This window comes from Neolamprologus brichardi, chromosome 6 (genome assembly GCF_056152115.1).
Source record: "Neolamprologus brichardi isolate AB-2024 chromosome 6, ASM5615211v1, whole genome shotgun sequence".
Taxonomy (NCBI): Eukaryota; Metazoa; Chordata; class Actinopteri; order Cichliformes; family Cichlidae; genus Neolamprologus; species Neolamprologus brichardi.
The window spans coordinates 11819226-11841443 of NC_142109.1; the positions used below are offsets into that span (position 1 = coordinate 11819226).

At 42.3% G+C, this 22218-nt stretch overlaps 1 protein-coding gene across 6 annotated transcripts in view; it reads left to right on the forward strand.

The window, feature by feature from the left end:
* fbxw7 (F-box and WD repeat domain containing 7) overlaps positions 1 to 19649 on the forward strand; it is a 135374-nt gene extending 115725 nt beyond the window's left edge. For all 6 annotated transcript variants that reach the window (XM_035910073.2, XM_087841686.1, XM_087841685.1 and 3 more), the window contains 8 exons: positions 702 to 836; positions 3172 to 3295; positions 3473 to 3609; positions 4227 to 4340; positions 9092 to 9273; positions 12296 to 12521; positions 14663 to 14873; positions 17042 to 19649. In XM_035910073.2, coding sequence (XP_035765966.2) covers positions 702 to 836; positions 3172 to 3295; positions 3473 to 3609; positions 4227 to 4340; positions 9092 to 9273; positions 12296 to 12521; positions 14663 to 14873; positions 17042 to 17310 — 1398 coding nt within the window. In that variant the 3' untranslated portion in view covers positions 17311 to 19649. The remainder of the gene's footprint in view (positions 1 to 701; positions 837 to 3171; positions 3296 to 3472; positions 3610 to 4226; positions 4341 to 9091; positions 9274 to 12295; positions 12522 to 14662; positions 14874 to 17041) is intronic.
* Positions 19650 to 22218: the final 2569 nt, after the last annotated feature.

Genomic DNA, 22218 nt, shown 5'->3' on the forward strand with positions numbered 1-22218 from the left:
GAACAGACCGGAATAAAAGCAGCGAAGGTACCTGTAATGTTTGTAAAAGTTGCAGGGACAGTTATTGTGGTTGGATAAATAAAAGCAAAGTTCATAAAATCACTTTAAAGTCATATTATTTTAACATAAACCTTCGGTTCCTCTGGGTAATCTCTTAACTTGCCTCTAACTTGGCTGCAAAGAAATGTTTTTACAAGTGGGTCACTGTTTTCTTTCCTCTCCTCATGCACACACAAGACACAATCCTATATTTAAATTGAAGGAAGAAAAAGTTTTGCATCTGTTTTATGGGAAACCAAATGCATTCAACACATTCATTAGGCTTCAAGGTAAATTACAAGAAAACTCCATAAAGCTCCTCTTTTTTTTATGTTGCTGCAAAGTCATCAAATCCTGCTAGAAGCTCTGTAAACCCTAGATTTAAAATTAACTTCTTGTCATACATTTTTTTCCTAAGCATAATACATAATGTAGCAGCGAGGGAGAAAGTTTTGATCTAAAATAACATTACATTTTGCTGTGATGTTCTGTACATGACTGACACCATTGCACCTCTGGTGTTTTCTATTAAATTGGCCTTTTTTCCCATTGACCCAGGCTTCGACTTTGAAACAGCCACATTTAATGGTTCCCCTCTTCAAAGTAAAGTCATTTGAATAATTTCAATTTTCTCTCTCTTTGTGTTTGTGTGTGTGTTCCAGAGCTGGACTGGCCCAGAGAAGCTGCTGGCGCTGGATGAGTTGATTGACAGCTGTGAGCCCACACAAGTAAAGCATATGATGCAGGTGATCGAGCCACAGTTTCAGCGAGACTTCATCTCCCTGCTGCCCAAAGAAGTGAGTTCCCCTCACGCGCCTCGTCCCCTCTGCCTCGGCTTCCTGTGTATTCTGACCTGAACTCCCACAAGAAGCTTTTATATTTGTTCTCGAATGAACGCACCTGAAAAAGACACAAGGCAGCCGTCTCAGCCTTGATCGTCTGTCGCAGTCTTCCCTCGCATCATTTTAGGGCATCCATAGTGGGTGTCTTGTTTTTTGCTCTACATCATAACTGACAAAACAAACAATGTAAAGTGGCACGCTGATAATGTGACATAGGGGATTCTTACCAAATCGGCCTCAATTTGCTGAAGCTTGTGTAGCAGATCAGAGACTTCACACCTTGTCTGGCAGGTGTCAGGATTGAGGGTGGGTGGGGGTAGCATGGAGAGTGAGGCAATAGGATGCAACATTTTAAGGTGTTGGTGTCACTTGCTCTAAAGCCAAATATACAAACAGCTTTGTGTGTTTGCACCGGTACATGAGACCTCTCCTTTCATTCTGTTTCTTCTTAAAAGAAAAATGAGCAAAGAAACCAAACAACAGCAACAACAAGCGGCTTTGACTTCTTTTGATAATCCCACCTCTCCTCTTAGATCCAGCTCCAGGAAAAATATTAGGTGTGGCTGTCAAGTAATTTTAGCAGGACGGTCCCTGTGGGTTACACTTGAGATACAGTCGAAATTGAAACTATGAACAGATTCTGCAGAAGGCTGAGTGTCAGACTTTAAAAGCAATTTGAGATTGATTTATAAAACTATTAAAATATCCTCCGGCTTGTAATGATGGCCGGCTTAGATGGGCTTTGGGGTGATTCAGGTATAACGGTGACTTGAAGTAGACCTAACTGTGTAGTGTAACACATTTAAACCAAGGAGAAGAGATGATTGAACAAATTAAGACTTACTTTTGACTGATTAATTTTGTGTGGATGAATCTAGCATGTTAATTCACTATAGCTGAATAGAGTATAGACAGATTCTCAGTCACTATTATGGATCCATCATTAATTAAAATGGAGAAGACAACTGATTAATTGGCTGTGATGGAAAAGCAATACGAGCACATCACTTTGAGCTGTCAGAAATTATATATGATGTCTTTACATTTTTCTGTAAACTTTTCAGATCAATAATAATTGACAGCTGGAGACCATCCTAAGTAATTTGACTCTATGCTGATGTTCGTGGCAACACACCTGAATTTGTTACTCTGTCGTGGGGTCGCTGTCATCTCATGTTGTTGTCGGATAATGAAAGAACAATATTTACACAGCAGCTTACGCCTCATACTGTCAAATGAACCCGTAATCCTTTTTTATGCAGATGCACAACAATCTCTTGACCTAACAGGTGATCCAGCTCATTGCTTTTGTGCAAATATATATGTATTTGAATTTGATTGTTAGTGGAACAAAAAAGCAGGTGATTGTCTTTCTGGTTTATGCTCATTTGGTTCAATGAGCTGTAGCATTATACCTGCGCTGAGAAGCTCAATGTACAGACATGTCGACTCATCTCAATGACTGTTGTACAAGCTACACTAATTATCCTGCATTTGTTTTCTTAGATTTTTTCCCCCCTTATTCCTTTTGCTTCTCCTATATTTGTTCAGCACATCCATACTAAAACACTTTAATTTTATCATGTGTGCTGCGTTTATGCCTAGAACCCACACCATGTCACAACTTTAAACCCTGACTTTTGGGGGATAGTTTTAGTTTGAAAAGTCATTAATGTGAGTTTGGATGGACAGAAACAGGACTTCTGGAAACAATCATCCAGGTTTTCATCTCACAAGACTAAAAAAGTAGACCTGTCATCTTCTGCTTTTGGCTAATCCCATTAACTTCAATCTCACCCTATCCCTAGCATCCTCTTCTCTCACACCACCACCTGCATGTTCTCCTTCACTACATCCATGAACCTTTTTTGCGATCTTTCTCTTATCTTCCTACCTGGCAGTCTTCAACATCCTTTGTCCAGTATGTTCACTATCCCTCCTCTGCACATGTCCAAACCGTCTCAGCTTTGCCCCTCTCTTTGTCTCCAAACAGCTGAACCTGAGCTGTCTCTCTAATGTACTCATTTCTAATCCTGTCTCTCCTGGTCAAGCTGTAAACTGTTAGTCTGTTCTTCTTGGTCAATATATGATGTACATTGTAAATGTACATCATATATTGACCATTAGGTTATTGAAAATGTATGTTATGTATGTCACCTTAAACTGTTGTTTACATCAACTGTAGAAAGTTATAGCTTCTTTTTCCTTCCCCCCCCCCCCCCCCCCCCCCCCCCCCCCCCCCCATTACTGCTTTACACCTTTCACATTGCTCGTCCTTGTCTTTCAACAGCTGGCTTTATACGTGCTGTCATTCCTGGAACCGAAGGACCTCCTCCAAGCAGCACAGACGTGTCGCTACTGGCGCATCCTTGCAGAAGACAACCTGCTGTGGAGGGAGAAATGCAGGGAAGAGGGTGAGCCTAACTGTTTGCAACAGATGCAGGCAGACAGACACCATGAAGTCGCCCAGCGGGAGCAGTCTGAGGCGACTGCTGTGCTTAAAATTGTGGTTATTCCTGTTTGGAAAATGCACTTTTATTGAAAAACAAGGACATTTTAGTCCAACTGGCTTCTTTTCTCCCTTCTCACAGGTATCGATGAGCCCCTTACCCTGAAGAAGAGAAAAATTGTCAAGCCTGGCTTCACTCACAGCCCCTGGAAGAGTGCCTACATCAGGCAGCACAGAATAGACACTAACTGGAGGAGAGGGGACCTCAAATCACCTAAGGTAGTTTTTCTTTCGAACTTAAATTCCCCACAGGTTAGAGGAGTTTTACAGATCTGATCAAATGGCCTTGAGGCCCAGAAAGATGGTTCAATAAGAGTCTGAAGTGTTAAACTGATGGAAAGTTAGTGAACAGTCATGTCTGTGCTCCCAGGTATTTGTTTGGAATATTAATTGAGCTGGAGCACAGGAAAATCTTATTCTCCTTCACATTAAAGACTCGCCGTCTCTTTTACCTGTTCAGAAGCTTCTCATAGAGCATGACCAGCATGCTGAAGCTCATCCTTAATGGACCTTGTACGCTGTAGCTGTTTGTGAAACGGCTGCAGGTCATTTTAGGCTGCGACTGGCATAAATTAGTTCCCCACGCTCGTTATAGTCCTTTGCATATGCAGTGTGCCCTGTCAGTTGCTGAGCTCGCAGTCCTGTGACCCACTAGCTGAGACTGAATGTATGCAGCACTGCTTAAAGCGCTGTGTACACCTGCAGCACTTGATGACATTTTCACTTTGATGCATAAGAAGTGTTACTGTCAGCATCATTATTTGCGTTGTCATTCCACATCAAATCTTCCTCCGTGCCCTTCCCGCTTCATCTCTTTTCATGTGTCCCATTTAAAGGTGCTCAAAGGCCACGATGACCATGTGATCACCTGCCTCCAGTTCTGTGGCAATCGCATCGTCAGCGGCTCTGACGACAACACGCTGAAAGTCTGGTCAGCTATCACAGGAAAGGTAAGAGTTGAATACTGTTACATTTTGGATGTACGCTTTAAACCTAGAGCAGAAGAGAAGGGAGGCAGGCACTAATATGAATAATAGGCTGTTTGCTTAATCATACTACTTTTTACACTCATTGATTAGAAGTGAAGGAAACAACTGTGTTAAATTGATTTAAATACTGTATCTTTAGTGCTCCCACTGATATAATTTTGCGTTACACTACCACATAAAAATCTTCCTGGGAAGACTGCTTTCTGTCCCAGCCTCTCCTCTCTTATATTTATCTATTTTGCAGACTTGTAACACAGCCCATGTCCACACGCGGTGTTAGTATTCATAGCTGAAGCTGGTGCAGACACACAGGCGTTGTGCTGCAGCTTTACGCTGTGTATTAAAAAGAAAGGCAGTGGATGCTCTGTGATATTGGAGAGCGCTTTACAGATCGTGGTAAATCACAACACTTTCATGCCTCAATGCTGGACTCCTGTCTCAAAAGAAGTTTTCACAAAAAGTTCTTGATTATTTCTCTTCCCAGTCTATCCCTTTTGCTTTTTTTTTTTACTCAGATAAATGACATAAGGCTGGGCTTTAACTTGGTCTTTAAAAATAAAAACTTTCAAAGCAAAACTTCTCAAAGGGGGAAAAAAAAAAGATGTTCTGCATGAGCACAGTGGGCTGTTTCGGCCTCACTTTCACATGTAAAAGAGTTGAGTTTGCTTTTCATTGCTGCGGAGATTCGGCTGAACACATAAAGTAAAGTTGGCTCTCCCCCAACTGGTGATTACATGCATATCAGTCACAGTCACATTTGCTGATCTGAACAGATCTCGCCAAGGTCATCCGATAGGCATGGAGCACAGTTTGGCTCTCCTACACCCAAAGACTAATATCTGGATGACAGGTTGCTGAATTATAGCTGCAGTAGCTCCATATTGGTGGTGGAAGCCTGTGATGAGTCACATCACCAGCAGGCTCTAAAGCTTTTTTTCCCCCTCCTCAACCCACCCTGCATTCAGAATGACATCACAGACAGAGGTTATTGTATGCGCTTTCTACAATGCTAATCTGCCTCAGGATTGTTTGTTTACATTAGTCATGAAGGCGAGATGAGCCTAAATCCGTGTTTGGTTGCTGTATTCAGAGCACACATTCCCTCTGTGGATTTCATCTCTTTGCCTCCTTAGCTCTCAGCACCACAGAGAGTGAATCCCTCACTGGAGAGGAATGGCCAGTTAAGCCGAATCGACCATTTCGGTGAAGTGGCTGTCGATGCCAGTAAAACTGTAAAGTAAAAATACAATGAGATTACCGGCCCCTGGATTTGTTTTTTCTCCCTGCTGTCAGAATTCTTTATAGTCTTTGCCAGCTTGTTTGAAGACTTGATTGCTACTTTTTCTTAGTTTGTCTCTGAGATGCAGGCCTGTAAAGTGGCTGTCAGTGATCTTGAAGTGATACACAGCTTACAATGGCTGTAACTACCAGTGTTCATATCAATATCATTTCTCTTGTACTTTGGGGTTTTTTTTGGTGGGGTGGGGGTGGGGGTTGTCATATTGCACGTCTCCCAAGATTGTAGCCATTATCTTTTCTCTGTAATTTTTTTGTAGTGATTTATTTGAATTTCGTGCACCTTTTTGTAAACAAATCTTTCAACTTCAGCAAAGCACAGTCACCCAGTCTCTACTTCTACAGCCCTGACACTTAACTCTTACTGAGACCTGGATCAGTAAGAGACTGCAGCATGGTGATCAGCTGAGATGAGAAACTGGGATTGTGTTATACTTTTTTTTCCCTTTTTTTCATCATGCTCTGAAAGGACGGTATGTTTGATTCGGGGTCAGAAGTAGACCCTCAAATCAGTAATGAGTTTGGTGACTGGTTATAGATTACAAAGGTAAATTGGCTCAGAGATCAGCGTGGTTACCTTTTCTCCAGGAGAGTGCAGAGATCCACCTGCAGCAGCATGCTTTGCAGGTGGGTGATTTTAAAAGGTCGGGATGGGAAAAGAAATTGGTCACTGCGTAGACAATTTGTGCCAAAGAGAGACCACTATTAACGCTTCCCTCCTGTTTGTGCTCCTCTGCCTCAGAAACATTGCCTCCACTTTAGAGGCATCGGTACAGTTCCCCTGTGATGGGATACTGTGGGGTGACTCAAAGGCTGCCGCATTCAAAATGTTCTCAGTGTTGTCTTTACACCAAATACTGCATCCGATCAGATGTTTCCATCGGCTGTTTAATGAATCTGTTGACAATACCCTCTTGTCTCCCAGATTTGTTTGTGAATTATGTATTTTTCAAACTCATTAGGTATTTTTTTAGCATAGAAAGTGTGCATTATATTAATAAGCCTCATTTGCATGAGCATGGCCTAAATTTTTAATTGCTCAACAAATATTCATCAGATGCAGTTACTCCTGCAAAAATAGAGCTTTAACAAACACCACAACCAGCATTTGCCTTTTCATCTTTGCAGCTAGTTTTGTCCTGCCCCTCGATTCATCTTGTTATGTAAAACACGGCGACTTGAACCCGCTCTGTGAGGTAATCAGGGAATTATTATATGAGAATATTTTATATAAAGACTTCCACACCTGGAACAAAACTGGGTTGCTAGCTAGTAATCAGGTTAGACAGTGGGTTTTATTTATGGTGGAAGTACTGCAAGAAGCAAGCAGTGCTTAAATTTTAAACAGTATAACATTATCTCCTGGATCTTGGAGACATGTGGTCTGGCAGATCTTCAAAAAGCTTATTTTTTCTGTTGAAGAAACTGTTGCATAGACGGTTCTTGAAGGCTCAGTCTTTGGCTGGATGGACCTTTGTCTTTGCTTGTCTCCAGCTTCAGCCGGGGACGTCAATCTTCCATCCAAGCACACAAACAAACACATCTTGCTGCTTCAAAGGTGGCTACCTTGTGCTTAACAGAGCAGAGTGTGTCCTTGGTGGTGCCTGTCAGAGGCAGCCTCAGCTGTCAGGCAGATTTAAGATGGCAGAGCTGCGGACTACCGTCGTATTCAGGGAGAGGTGTCCTCTGCGAGACTCTTTAGCCGCATTGACACACGTCCCCTGTTTTTAACTGAAAACAAGGGGAGATCCACAGATTAGAGGTGGCTTTTGGAACTGTTAACAGACTGATTAGCGAGCATCTGAAATCATTAATTAAATGAAAGTATGGATTATTTCTCCATGTAGATCAACCTGTATCAAGATTCTTATCCTCAGCTAATTGAATATTGTGCATTCATAATGAAGCCTCTTTTTTTCCCCCTCTCACTCTTTCTGTGGAGGAAGCACCGTGTGATTACTCATACTTATGTGACACGTCTGTATTATCCACTTAGTACTTGGAGACAAACAGTAGATCAAAACCATGTCATCAAATCATCAACACAAGACATGGAAAAGGCAAATAAGAGAGGGGAAGAAACATTAGTAAGACTCTGTCAGCCTGCCGCTTTGGTTATGCGTTTCATAGTCTATCTTGAGACATTTGTAACCTCTTGTTCCTCTACTGTCAAACAGTCATGTATGGAAATGAAACTATAGCCGCAGTAATCTCTTAATCATCTGGTATCAAGCTATAATTATCTGATGGCTTCACCTGAGCCAGTTTATTTTAACCTTTGCTAAGCATTAGTTGAACCCACATTGAGCCCTACATCTGGCCCACATTTTCTCATATTTGAGGTCTTGAAAGGTGGGCTGTTCAATACAAAGGGAAATCTCCTGCATTTGTCTTTCAATGAGGCCAGCTCTCAGGTTGCTAAAGCGGATACTCCCCCGCCACAGTTTTTAAACCAAGAGGAGATCTGAAGCAAATGTAAAGCATTGTATGAAAACCCTCATGTGTTTAAAACAGGAAAAAAAGGCAGGCCTTCACACATTCATTAAACGAGCGCTAATCTTCTTTCATTCTTTTGGAACCGGCTTATTTTATGTTTGTTTCACAGACAGATAAAGATGCCTAAGCCCTTCATTTCAGATATTCTCTCTTCCCACGTAGTGTTTGAGAAGGCTTTAATCACACTCTCGTTCTTGGAGGCTTTGATTTATGGGAAAAATCCTGCATTATTGTATCCCCAGCGTGATGTAATAAACTGCAGGCCTGTAGTTGAGTGTTACGCAGCAGTATCGCTCATTCATCACTAATGGAAATTAAAATGTGTGCACAAACACCGAAAGTTTTCTGGGGGGTTACATTTCAGTGGCAGACTCCACTCTAAACTTGACATGAGCACAGCAGCTGCAACTTCTACAGTTTTTTCCTCCCTAAAAGAATTTAAATTGAATGCGTTTGGGAGGCTCAAATGGGACAAAGTGCTTCGACACAGATTGAGTTGATCAGAAAGTGCTGTAATCAATAACTAATCTCCTGTCCCTAATGGGGATGAATGGAGACATTTTAGTGAAGACTGTCATCAACCCTTCCTGCAAATGATTTGGCCACTTTCTGAAAGTTACGTTAAATCTTGTGCAGAGCTCTGGGAGGTTTTGTCCCAGCACGGCAGCAGCAAGTGTGGACTCAGTTTTTCCTTACTGTAAAATGTCAAATTAAATTTTCCCTTTTTTCCCCCCTGAAGGCAGCGAGAGGGCACGCAGGAAGAGAAAATCCCGAATGAGATTTTATGAATTCTTAAGCTGAGCTTTGATATGTATGAATGCCATCACCCCAAATGCCTTTCAAATGAACTTTTCTAACATCAGAAGTCTGTACTGTCCATCAGGAATCCTGATCAAGACTCTCCTTCTTCTCCTCTTCAGTGTCTGCGGACATTGGTGGGCCACACAGGGGGCGTGTGGTCATCCCAGATGCGAGACAACATTATCATCAGCGGCTCGACTGATCGCACACTCAAGGTCTGGAACGCAGAGACGGGAGAATGTATCCACACCCTCTATGGGCATACCTCAACAGTGCGCTGCATGCACCTACATGAGAAAAGGTACGGAGCAGCTCACTGCTGTGCTTTAAGCCCAAGCTTGAAGGCTCTATGATGCTTTCGATGAGATGAAGATTTGCCCGAAATGTTTTTCATAATAAATTTAGTTAAAGCCTTTTTTTTTTCAGGCTAAACTTATCAAATACTACCAGGTTCCACTCTAAAAATTGTTGCTTTCATCGCTCGTGTGTGATATTAAACTGATTTTCTTTGCGTTTTAGATAAACAGAAAAGCGTTTTGTGCTATTGATATAGCAATCTCTGAAAATAATAGTTTTGTTAGTGGCCTCCTTAAATGGGTCAGTATTAGTGTTGTAGTGAGCTTTGCCAATTGTGTACTGCTGTGTGAAACTGTGCGCCTTCCTGTTTAAGAAATTGTCATGTTTTGTTTAACCCTTAGATGTTGTTTTTCTTCAAAATCTTTAAAATGAAAAGTTGTAATATATTCATAACATAACATTCAGAACATCTTATGTACGCAAACGCGCGTTCCAACTTTATATCTGGTGCGTGTCTATTATTTTGACAGCGAATGCACACCTGCGGACCATTTATGTGCAGCCCTGTTTATAGTTTCCTGTGCATTTCAAACTTTGTACTTTCTGATGGTTTTTTTTTAATATCTAAAGTAACATGGCTGCTATGAGGCCAGCTAGAATCCCTGGGGACCTTGCCCTACAAATGATCCAGGATGGATGGGATGAGGAGCCCATCTGAGGCACTGACTGAGAATCGGACATCTCAGATATACAGGACCCAGACTACTGTCCCCCCCACTGAACAAGGCCAGTCAGACACAGAGGAGTCCTCTGATGAGTCCTCTGAAGGGGAAATGGATATTGAGTCTAACAGAATAAATTAGATGAATTAGTCGGCCAGGGCTCGCACCTGGGTTTAGTACTGTCTCCCCAATAGATGCATGGAAGATGTTCATGTCTGATAATATAATAGAAGAGGTGCTGACATGCACAAACATGGAGGCGTGAAAAGTAGCCACAGACAGGGGAAAAGAGTGGAAAAATGTAATCAGACATAAGCTCCTGGCCTTCATTTGATTGACCATTCTTGCAGGAAGTGAGAAGAACTGGGATGTACCAGTCGGTGTGCTTTGTGGGAGTCCTCTGCATAACCCATTGTACAAGGCCACTATGTCAATTCAAAAATGTGAACATATTCGCTGTTTCTTGCACTTTGATGACAAGAGGACCAAAGCCTACCGACTGAAAACAAACCACAGGGCAGCTTTCCGCTACATATGGGGCCTGTTCCTGGTCAACTGCAGGCAGAAATTCATCCTCAGTGATTGTGTTACAGTGGATGAACAACTTGTGCCTTTCAGAGGGAAGACCCAACTTCTGCAGTATATGCCGAGCAAGCATACAAAAGTGATAGAAGTGATACAAAAACTCCAATTTCTTAAAATTAATGAAAAAATAAATAAAAATGCAAAGGGCCTCATGTCACAAACATGTTTTATGAGGAATACCTCAAATATGAAAATATAACAACTCTTCGTTTTAAAGATTTTAAAGAATAACAACCGAGTTTATAGCAAAATGCATTGATTTTATTTGGGGTCATTTTTGACCCCACTCGTGGAAGAGTGTAGGTATTGGTAGGTTGTGCATCCAAGGGTTAATACTCTTGTTTTCTTGCTGGTAGGAACGCTGGCTCTGCCTGATCTGTGCCTGAAATCAAAGATGATCTGCACATGAGCAAAGTGCTGAAATGAGTACCGGTTACTTTCAGGTTCATTCAGTTTTATACAGGAGTATAGACTTTACATTTTTTTTAAAATCCTTTTGTAGAAAAAGGTCCAAACATGTTGCCTGACCTTGTTCATGGATTTCAAAATTGGCTTCAAGCGCTAATAAGAATTAAATGAAACCTTTTTTTTTTTTTTCATAATTTGCATAACAAGGGATACGATTTTACTTCAGTCCTCTGTACTCTATGGGATAAATATTTGTTTTAATTGGTGTTTAAAAAAAAGCTTAACCATATAACTTTCAGAAATAAGAAACACAGGATAGATTAATCCTTGAATGTTCCTTATGATTCATCACACCCACATTTACAGCCATCCCATCTGGTAAATAAGAGCAACTGTACAACGGTAAAAGAGGACAGCATCTATGAAAGAGAGCATGTGGTTTCATAGTGATTAAATGGACCCTGTGAGGCGACTTAAGTGAACTGCTGCTCACTTATTCACTCAGTATCACACTCTGGAGACTCGAAGTGCTCTTTTCGCCTTAGGGCCCACCAAGGTTTTTGTGTAGCATTTGATTACTCACTCAGTGGAAATGCTGTGAGCTGCTGGTAGATGGTAAATAACATGTTGGTGATTTCTATCTGTGTAGCACCGTGAGGCGTTTAATAAATAGAGAATGGGCTGTGTGTATCTACAGCATGTTTTGGTTTATTTTATTCTATGTATTTATTTATTTTTGGCTAAATTGAAACAGCCCGTAGAAAATTTAAGGTCAAATGCGTCTTAGTCCTTACTGAAGAGTCTTGAAGCTGATGAAAGTATTGACCTTAAGTGTGATAATCTGAAAAATGTTCAACTTGAGTAACTGTCACTCTAAAAGGAGTTTCTCTTCCTGTAACCGGTAATATATCTTTCCATTCAGGGTGAATGCACAGATCAGGGCGGCTGTTAAAGACAGGTGTGGGGGTTTATTTGTACATTCATGTATGAGCATGAATGTGATGCTGTGGGTCACTCATTGTCAGAGTAGTGAGGATCCGTGCATATGTGCCTCATTATTCTGTCAGTGCATTTACCATATTATGAATGAGCAGTTGTGTAGAGTATTGAATTTAATCTTGGAGAATGGATGACTTTAAATGCACGTTACATCTGTGGGAAAGCAGCTCAGCATAAAGGCAGCTATTGAATTCACGGTGGTTTGAACTGATTACTGCACCCGTACTCATCAATATTCATTCCTGAATCTCTCCTGAATATCTGTGTTCTGCTACGGTTACCTTTCTCACTGTCTGCGTTTGTGTCATGCAGGGTGGTCAGTGGATCTCGTGATGCCACGCTGCGCGTCTGGGACATTGATTCAGGTCAGTGTTTACACGTCCTCATGGGCCACGTGGCGGCAGTGCGCTGCGTCCAGTATGATGGGCGACGGGTGGTCAGCGGTGCCTACGACTTCATGGTGAAAGTTTGGGACCCCGAGATGGAGACCTGCCTCCACACGCTGCAAGGCCACACAAACAGAGTGTACTCATTACAGGTGAGGCCTCCCACAGCATTAAAGAAAAGACTGGTGTATACCGATCAACCTTGGAGCCAAATGAAATGTACGAGTTACTTGTTTTAGAGTCTTTGGGAACTCCTATAAAAACATTCTCGTTTATGACACAATAAATCAGATGCGGTTGGTAGTTTTTAGGTCCATATATGTAAGAACTCGTCTAACTACATTATTGTAAGGGCTGTCTGTAAGACTGATGTGAGCATAAAAGAGGCTTTAACCATGTTTGACTATTGTCAAAGGGCTGGATTTGCTAATCTAAAAGAAATAGCACAAGGCTCCAATCAGCATAAAGCAAGCAGGTTGTGTGCGTGACTTTCTACCAGAATTTATGAGCAACCAGTTCATCTCAGCCTTAACGAGAGTAGGACAGATTAAGGTGGCAAGCAAACACATGTGGGTTTGAGTGATCTACTAAAAACACAGCTTGTTGCTTACAATTTGTCAAACATAATATAGTCGTTAGTTTTATGCATGCATTTCTCTCTCAGCACGGCAGCATAGGCCAGAGATGGTGGAAGTTTTCTGTGGTAGAAATAATGATGTACTGGAGGAATGGGAGAAAATTTAAATAAACATTTTAAAATTACAATATCCAATCTTTTCTGCAAATGTGACACCTCTCCTACACCATTGGTGGAAGTTCTGTGGGTGGCATTTTCACCCAGAGAGCTTCTGCTCACTGGATGGTTTCATCCCGATTCTGATGTTATGTTTGAACAGGTCATCTTTGTCATATCTAGTTTCTGTCATGTGATTTGCTGGTTAGATATTTGTGAGTAGTTCAACAGGTGTAACTAATCAAGTGTCTGTGTAGGGTAACGTAAAATGACCACAGCAGTGTCAGCGGAGGAACTACAGAAACGATGTCCGTGGTTCTGACATGGAAAAATCTGCCATTAAGCTGCAATTTTCATGATTTTTGTCATGAGGGAAGACGCCTTACATGACGCCTTACATCTCTCTGTGTTAAAGGAAAAGTTTATCAAAGCTCTGCTTAACTTCTTGAAAAGAACTACAAGCCAAAAGACTGAAGGGCTGAAAGACATTTTGGCACAGTGGGCATGCATAATTTCTTTAAGTTGATAGTTGCAGGCTGTCTTTGATTTACACCAGCAAATTAAGAACCGTGTGCCTTGACAGTGGATGTTTTAACACCTTTTTGTGTTAAAAACAAGTGGAGAAAATCCTGAAAACTAGTTATGTCAAATGCAAATCTAGGTTTGACCTTCTGTTCTTTAAATGTTGAAATAACAGTGTAATTAGCAGCAAACTGATTACCTCGAACTTTTCCTTTTTTGATCCCCAAACTTTGGTGACGCAACAATAGGTGACTCAAGTAACACTTAAGGGAAAACAGTCATAAAGATGCTTTCATGCTCATGGCAGTTGTCATATGTTTGTGTCACCTGAGTGTTTTGTGCTATTAAGAGTACATAGGTTAATTTTAAATGAAGAGCTTCTAAACGGGCCTTTTTACTGTACACTTTTCCTCTTAACTGTCCTAAACTGTAGGAAGTTCACTGCCGCGTGTCCTCCAAGGACTTCTGTGGAGTGAAATATTGCTTGTTAGGCTCAGGCAATTGCTTTAAACCTGTGGTGCACAAAAACAACAGATCTGTCTTTTTGCATGAATTTTTTAGTCCTTTATCTTTCTCATATTCATGTGCAATTCTATATTCTTAATTTATTATGTCCCAGCATATATGTGTGATGTTTGTTCGTTTGGAGGAAGTGGGGGAAAAAAGTTTATACCCGTTTGTCCTCTAATATGTCCTCTCTTCACATCCACTCTGTGTGATGACAGAGCACTTTAGCTGGTGCCATAACCCTCACAGAGGAGGCTGATTACTGCACTGATAGATTGGTTTTTGTGCCATGCTGCTTTGATAGACTTTTAAAGTGTTGGTTCTCTCCAACTAGATTTGGGAAGCAGCAGAAAAGCTTTAACGGATCAATACTGTGCATCCATTTTAAATGGGTTTAGTCTAAGGTTAATAGAAACACAGTACGCAGTGTTGAAATGTAAGGTGCTTTTGCCGTCAACTCCAACTTCAAGTGGCTTCTAGAAGCGGCCGTTTGATTTTCAGACAATTTAAACGTATTCATTGTTTCTGCAGTTCGACGGGATTCACGTCGTGAGCGGCTCATTGGATACGTCTATAAGGGTCTGGGACGTGGAGACGGGCAACTGCATCCACACGCTAACGGGGCACCAGTCCCTCACCAGTGGCATGGAGCTCAAAGACAACATCCTGGTCTCAGGCAATGCAGACTCCACTGTCAAGATCTGGGATATCAAGACTGGCCAGTGCCTCCAAACACTGCAAGGTGAGGAATGTGAAGTATGAACAGTGTGAGAGTTACTGGAAAACTTCTGGAAAACCAGAGGCTGTCTCAGCTGTTATTGAAATCTAATTACATTTCAATGACAATTTTAACTTTTCATGACTACATCTCACACTTTTCTGAGTCCATCATGTTGGCAAAGCTGCGGGTAGTTGTTGCTGCAACGGAAGTCTCCAGGACCACACACGGGCAAAACATTGTTGTAGGATGCCTACGAAACTGCTGCACATTTACTGCTATTTGGATAAACCCTAAAAGAATAAGTGTTCTTTGTACTGCATTCAGCTGAGTACTCACACAGCAGCTGGTGCATTGTCTCCCACTCAGAAGAGCCTGACCTTAGTGGCTCCAACGTTTTTGGGTGTTGTTGGAGGATGTTTGCTTATCACTTCCAAATTTCTGTGTTTATTTGCTGGGAGTCATGAGATCAGATGCCAAACTCTTAGCTGTTTTATTCTAATAAAATAATTTCAGATGTGAGTCTTATGGGCAGACCTTACAGTAAAAATCAGTACAAAGGTCTCATGTGACAGGACAGCCAGGCTACATCAGAGATTTTGGGGATGTAACTCTTATATTTTCTTTCTCTCTTAACTTTCTGTCCTGTCCTGATGTGCTTCTGCAGCCGTGTTTTCATACCACTAGACTTGGTTATGTTGTACTCAAAGCAGCTACACCCAAGGTGGCTGCAAAACAACTTGCGTGCAGACTGAAATGTAGACTTATAGATCCATGAATAAATGACTTAAAGTGTAGAAAAGTGGCAATGCTAGCCTTGGAGGATAACAACAACAAAAAACACATTAGATGGGACTCTGTTTGATACTGACAGTCCAATTAAAAATCCATCTAAATTACCTGTTTGTGTGTGTAAGTGGAGCAGAACTGAGCCAACACCTTGCAAGCCTGCTGGTCCTGATTACAGTCTCATTTCCTTTGTGTCTGAATAGTTCTAACTCCATTAGCAGCACTGGTGCCTCACAGGATGTTGGAAATCCTTTGGCTGAATAGCAGTGGCAACCAGCAGTGCCCCGCTCCTAACCGCCCTCATTAGTAAACTCCAAACCCGCATGCGGGTGCTGCGTCCACAGCGCACACAGCAGCCCAACAAAGGATGGTCGTATAAGAGCCTTAAGAGAGCAGGAGGGATGGCGTTCAGGGAGGGAGACTGTGGGTCTGTCTGGTGAAGAGAGGTGACTACAGTAAAAGACTGAGGGCCCGGGAACTTTGTAGGTCATATAATTAGGTCAGCAGACAATTTCTGCCATTCATTAGTGTGTTTTGATAAGACAATAGGCCAACAACAAGGCTGTCACTGTCAGCTCGAGAGCGCATAGGTAATGATGGAGCAGAGTGCTTTGTTGTGGTAATGGGAAGAGCAGAGGGAGGAGAGAGACAGGCAAGCTGGGGGTTGGTGCAGAGCAGTATTGTGTAGCCGGGTAAATAACTCAGCCTTTGAACTAATCAGAGACTGAAACAGAAAAGATGTGAACGCTTGTTCAGAGATTTCAGCAGGTTTCGTCTGTGAAAGGTTGTGTATCTGAATGCATCTGAGCTCACAATTCAGTCAAAATCAGTTCATTTGCCTGCACTCGTTTTTGTTTTCGCTTTAATTGATTTAATTAAGGTATGATTTTCAAGCCTGAAGGAGTCACGCATACAGTCACAAATAAACTCACTTCAGCCACTACACGCTTTAACCGGTATGTACTGGCACCAAACAGACCAGACAAAGGTGTCGCTGAAGCTGCTTAGCGTCTGTGACAGACAGGAATGAGCCCTGGCAGCTCGTCCTAAAGCCTGCCAGCTGTACGAAGATCTCATTGTCACAGCACCGTCAGGAGTAAGAGCTCTTCTTTCAGCTCACAGGCTGACCGAGATCTTGCTTTCAGATCTTTCCCTGTATCTGGGTTCTTCATTATTTTTAAATTCACCCATTCTTTATTTGCCAGTAGACTAGCACGTTTGACCAACATTTTCCACGAGCTTTGGTAGGAAGGGATTCCCCTATGTTACAGGTTTTAGGACCTGACTGATCCAGACACATTTACTGGAAACTTTAACCTGAATGTAAATGTTTTAAGCCATGAAAAAAAAAAAGACTTTTCTTTACCTCGTCCCACTAAATATAATTATCTTTGTGTCTTCAGGTCCTCACAAGCACCAGAGCGCCGTGACGTGCCTCCAGTTCAACAAGAACTTTGTCATCACCAGCTCGGACGATGGCACGGTCAAACTGTGGGACTTGAAGACTGGCGAGTTCATCCGTAACCTGGTGACTCTGGAAAGTGGCGGAAGCGGCGGTGTGGTGTGGCGCATCCGGGCCTCCAACACCAAGCTGGTGTGCGCGGTTGGTAGCCGCAATGGCACAGAGGAGACCAAGCTGCTGGTCCTGGACTTTGACGTAGATATGAAGTGAGAGGGAGCACGGTGGGGAAGGACGAAGAGAGCGAACCGCACAGGAAGGAGTAGAGAGGGAATGGGAGACGAGGAAACCTGGAAACTGGAGAGCCAACATCCAAATGCTAGAACCACAACCACCAACAGTGGGCTGTCCTGTCCTCTACCATCATCTTCCCACGTCCCCCCCCCCCTGCTTTTTTGGGCAAATGTTACTGACAAAGAGACACACCCTCACCTGTTCAGCCCCTGCTTTTGAGCCCCTTCCATCAGCACAAGGTGGAGCCTAAAGGGGGATCGGGTTGGAAACGAGGCGAGGAGGGCGGAGCACGACTGGTCTGTCCCTTGATTGGCTGTGAGAAAGAAGAGGAAGAGGGGAAAAAAGAGGAATGGCCGACAATGACTGAACTCTTTTGAAGTGACTCTCAATCCTTTCAGTTTGGGGGCAGCTTCACTCAGAGACTTAGTTTCGCTCAAGCCTGACAGATTTTGACATGTACAGAGATATATTATTTTTTAAAAGCCCCTCCCACCCCCTGTAACCCCCTCCCATCAGTGTGCGCCCCCCACCAAAAAAAACAAAAAAAAGAAAAACACACACATACACTCAAAAGGCCGACCGGAAAGTGGGAAACGTTGACCGTAGGTTAAGGCTGAGAAAGGTGGATTTTCCACACACAGTCGCACCTAAAGAGCTGCTCGGTGTAGCCTGTTCAGGCTAGTTTCTCGTCACTCCATTTCTGTTCCTGTTTGTTTCTCCCCTTCTGTAGTCTGATTTCTTTAAAATACCGCACACAAACACAACTGTGAATTTCAACACCTCTTTGGTTTATCATATGAAAGGTTTTGTTTTTTCCGCCTTTTCTCACTGTTGCCAACAGCAACAAATCCCAGTATTAGAAACCTGCCCTGTTTAGGTTTGCCATCTTTGTCACAAGGGTTTATTTTGTTTTGATTTGTTTTCTTCCTTTCTTCCTGGTTCTTCCTTTCTGTTTTCTACATACCTGGGTTCAGAGCGCCGTCTCCACATGAACATCAATGCTGTCCAGATTTTTCCAGAGTCTAGCTGGGGTGGTTTCCTCAATGCCAGTGCTGTGACGAGAAGAAGAAAAGGTCCTTTGCTCTAAGCGCTGTGGATTAATGCCCCCCTGAACCCCACTCGTCCCCCTCCCTTCCCCTCTACCGTTTTCCCCCCCAGTGGCCAAACTGTATTTATGCTGCTAGATGAATGGGGAAAAAGAAAGAGAGAGATGGAACTTTTACTTGCTGTGACGTTTTAGTCCCAGGCAAAATTCCAAATTGAACTCTATGTTTGGACTTACAGAAACAAAATATGAGAAAAAAAGGTAACATCCAGCTTTTTATTTTCTGTTTTGTTTTTGCCACTGAAACTTGAGCCAAACGTGCCTCTACGAGGCCGAGAGGAGGGAGCGTGTCCGACAGATACTGGCGGGGAGCGCCCGCAGAGAGGAAACAAGGGGATGTACACTGTTGGCGTGCGTGCGTGTGCATGAGTGCGTGTGTTTAGCGTGTTAATGGGCAACTTGTAAACACATTCCTTGGGACAAAGCTCTTCCGGCCTGTTCTTTGGGGAAATGTACAAATGCTGTTCAGACTGGCAAAGACAAAAAAAGCGAAAATATTAAAAAAAAAAAAAAATCCTAGCAGATGTATCGATTTTTAACAGGTGAATGAAAGAACTGTCCATATCCGTGCGTGTGATTGTTGTTCTGTTCAAAGATGTCTGAAGCAACAGAGGAGACCATCACAAGCATCAACTGACAGGCGGAGCTGCCGGGAGTCTTAGTGTTACATGTGTCGCAGTCGAAATCACCCAGGCGGCCGCGGCCTCGCGGGTCGTCATGGGGGGAGAAATTTTAACAAAACAAAAAAATCCCACAAAGGCAACAAAACATGAACAGAAACATTGTAGCCAAACAAAAACCGTCCCAATCTCCAAGAGTCACAACTCAAGCTGAACTGTGAAAGTGGTATAACACTGTATATTAAAAAAAGAAAAGAAAACAATCTTGCTCTATCTCCTCTTGTTGTTTTCTCCCTCTGATTTTAATTTATGATCTGGTTTGAGAAATCAGATTTGTTGCAGGTGTTTTTATTTCTTTTTTTTTTCTTTGTTTTTTTCCAGTTCATGTAAACTGCCTGGCAAAAAAAGAAAACGGACAGAAAAAACCTTAAAGGGATTGTGTATTTGTTTGATTCACTTAGAATTTTATTTTCTTATAACTTAAGTGCAATAAAATGTGGGTTTTTCTTTTTTCATTTCAAGCTGACAGTTGTCTGTTTTTGTTACCTGTATGAAGGCATCTTATGTGTTCAATAAAGCAAATTATTTGGTAATTACATCCACAAGGGAATAATTTTAAACATTAATCACAGCGCAGTCTTAGTCTTCTAGTTTTGTCGCTGGTGTGATCTGAGCACCTTCACAAAAACAGATATCTGACTTCAGTTTTGTCTCCCCTTCAAGATGGGCTTCTTATGTCGCCCTGCACCATTTCCAGCACTCCTGCTACTTCCTGTGTACTCCCTGGAAGTCCCGTTCTGACCACTTAAAGTACGCACACTTGCATGTGACGTCCTGCACAGTTTTCAAACAATAACTTTTCAATTTGATTTTATTTTCTGGGAAATGGGACAAAGTATCAGAGAGCCAAATCTGTGGACTAATGCGAGATTTACAGTAGTGACTTTATGTCCAGTTGCTGATAAAAAGAGCAGCTAAGAAGGGCATTTTTCATTCCGCCATTATAAGTTGTCGCTCCGGCAGGTGAGCGCGGGGTGTGGATCCATGTTTGTGAATACGATAAGTTAGCGTAACATTATTTTCAAATTGATAACAATAGGGGAATCTACTAAACCGCAGATTAGTTTAAATCTCAAAGTCAAGGTCAGTGTTCAGCTTTAATGAAAAATCACTTGGGGTTTTTACATTTTTACCACGGGTGCAGCTCCTAGGAGGTTGAGGACACTGCCAGTACTTTTCTTTCAATAACGGAGGCAGGAGGCGGCCACCGACTGGTTGTTTGATCGTAAGAAGCTACAGACATGTAGATGACAGTTCTCAAAATCATCCACAGGCTCTCCAGAGGACCAGTGCACAGTCATGTTTAAGCCATAAGGTCATGTCAGTGTAACAAGCGTGCTCCTCGACACCCAACTTTGTGTTTGGCTATTATACCAAACAGCAGTAATTCTGTGTGAAGCAAGATTTTCAGGTATGTATTAAAATCATAAACACTCAGATTCAAGGTTCATAAAAGGACTTCTAGAGGGTGATCAGGATATCTTTATGCCATCCAGAAGAACTGGACAATGAAATGACCTTCAAGGATTTTTAGCAGTATCAATAAGTAATATAAAGTTAGACCTTAGTCACTAAACTTCCTGATTGTGCGTGTTGCTCATCAGGTTGCATCTCCAGCTCAGCAGCAGTTCCCATTTGTCCTGTTTATTGTTGAAGTCACATTATCAAGAAATCCCACGAAATGACTAAACGCACTAACAGCCCCTCAATTTAATTCACTAGTCAAACTTTTAATTCTGCATTTCCAACACATTTCCACTTTTTGTCTGTCATGTTTTATTTGCCATTCACCCAGGAGTGCCTGCAGAAGTTTTTCAAATGGGGGCCACTAAAAATACTGGGGTGGCACAACACAAAAAACTATATGCCTTGTTGCCTGGTGCAGCACATTTTGAGAGGTGGCTGGTGCCCCCTCCCTTGGTGCTACCATTTACCCTTTTAGTTCTGCACCATAAGGTACTTGACCTCATCACTACTCTTTCCTACAGAAAATGAAAATGGTTTGATTTTTAAAAACAGAAATTCTCCTCAGACAGAAGCACTCAAGCAGAAGCTAAATCTCGGAGGGTTTGACTATATGGAGGGTGAAAAAAAACCAGTTCACTGTGATGAAGCAACGTGCCTGCCAGCTTAACAACATGACAACTCTTGTTGTGTTTTTAAAAAGTTTTTGGACAGTGAAGGATCTCCTCAGAGGAGGAAGCTGTATGGCTTTGGCCTCAGTGGTAGTAGAATCATTTTTTTCTCTGGGGATTTGTTGACAGGCGTTATAAAGACTAATGCCAGTTCTGTTCTTTTGGTACATCAGTATTATATACACTGGTTACAGTTCCCAGTGGTGAGCAGCTGACAGGAAATGAATCGGCAGCAGTTTGCTTGCAGTCAGCCTGCAACCGAACACCCAATGGGCCCAAATGTAGAAATGTGGCCCAAGTGTCCCATGATTATCTGCCTTAAATTTCTTGTAAATCCAGTTTTACATTGAGCATTTCTAAACAGCAGGATTACTCAGATTTCTTTTTTAAGGAGCCTTTTATGTAACATATTCAAAAGGAACTGAATCCAGATAGCCTGAAGTGTTAGACAAAACACTTATTCACACTTCCACTAAGTGTAATTTTATCAAAGTGTTGTGTTGCAACTCAAAAATGCTAATGAGCTATTTGTTTTCTGTTTAGTCTTTAATTATTTTTCAGCCTGTGAAGATAATTCATGCAGTTTAGCTTCGCATGTTGCGTTCATTCTGCTCTGCTCTCTCCTGTATATAAAAGACCGTGAATGGCGGCTGGGGAGCGATTTAAACGTGACCCACTTGATGCCCACCCCCCCAAAAAAAACGTTATCTGTCATGAGTCCGTACAGCTCGTGTGGCAGCAGTTGCAGTCTAGCTGTGCTCCAGATTCCCTCCCGCCTGTTGCCTAGCAATAGTTCGTGTCTGGCCCGGCCTCAGAGCTCGGTGTCCACTCGGAGTATAAACAGCATTGTGAGGAAGCAGTGAGGGCTGTTCATCCTCACATGAATGGACATGTGGGGCGTTTCCACTTCGACTGAAAAGGTTACGTTATGCGCAGTTTGTTTCCAGGATCCACTTGTGTGGCATGC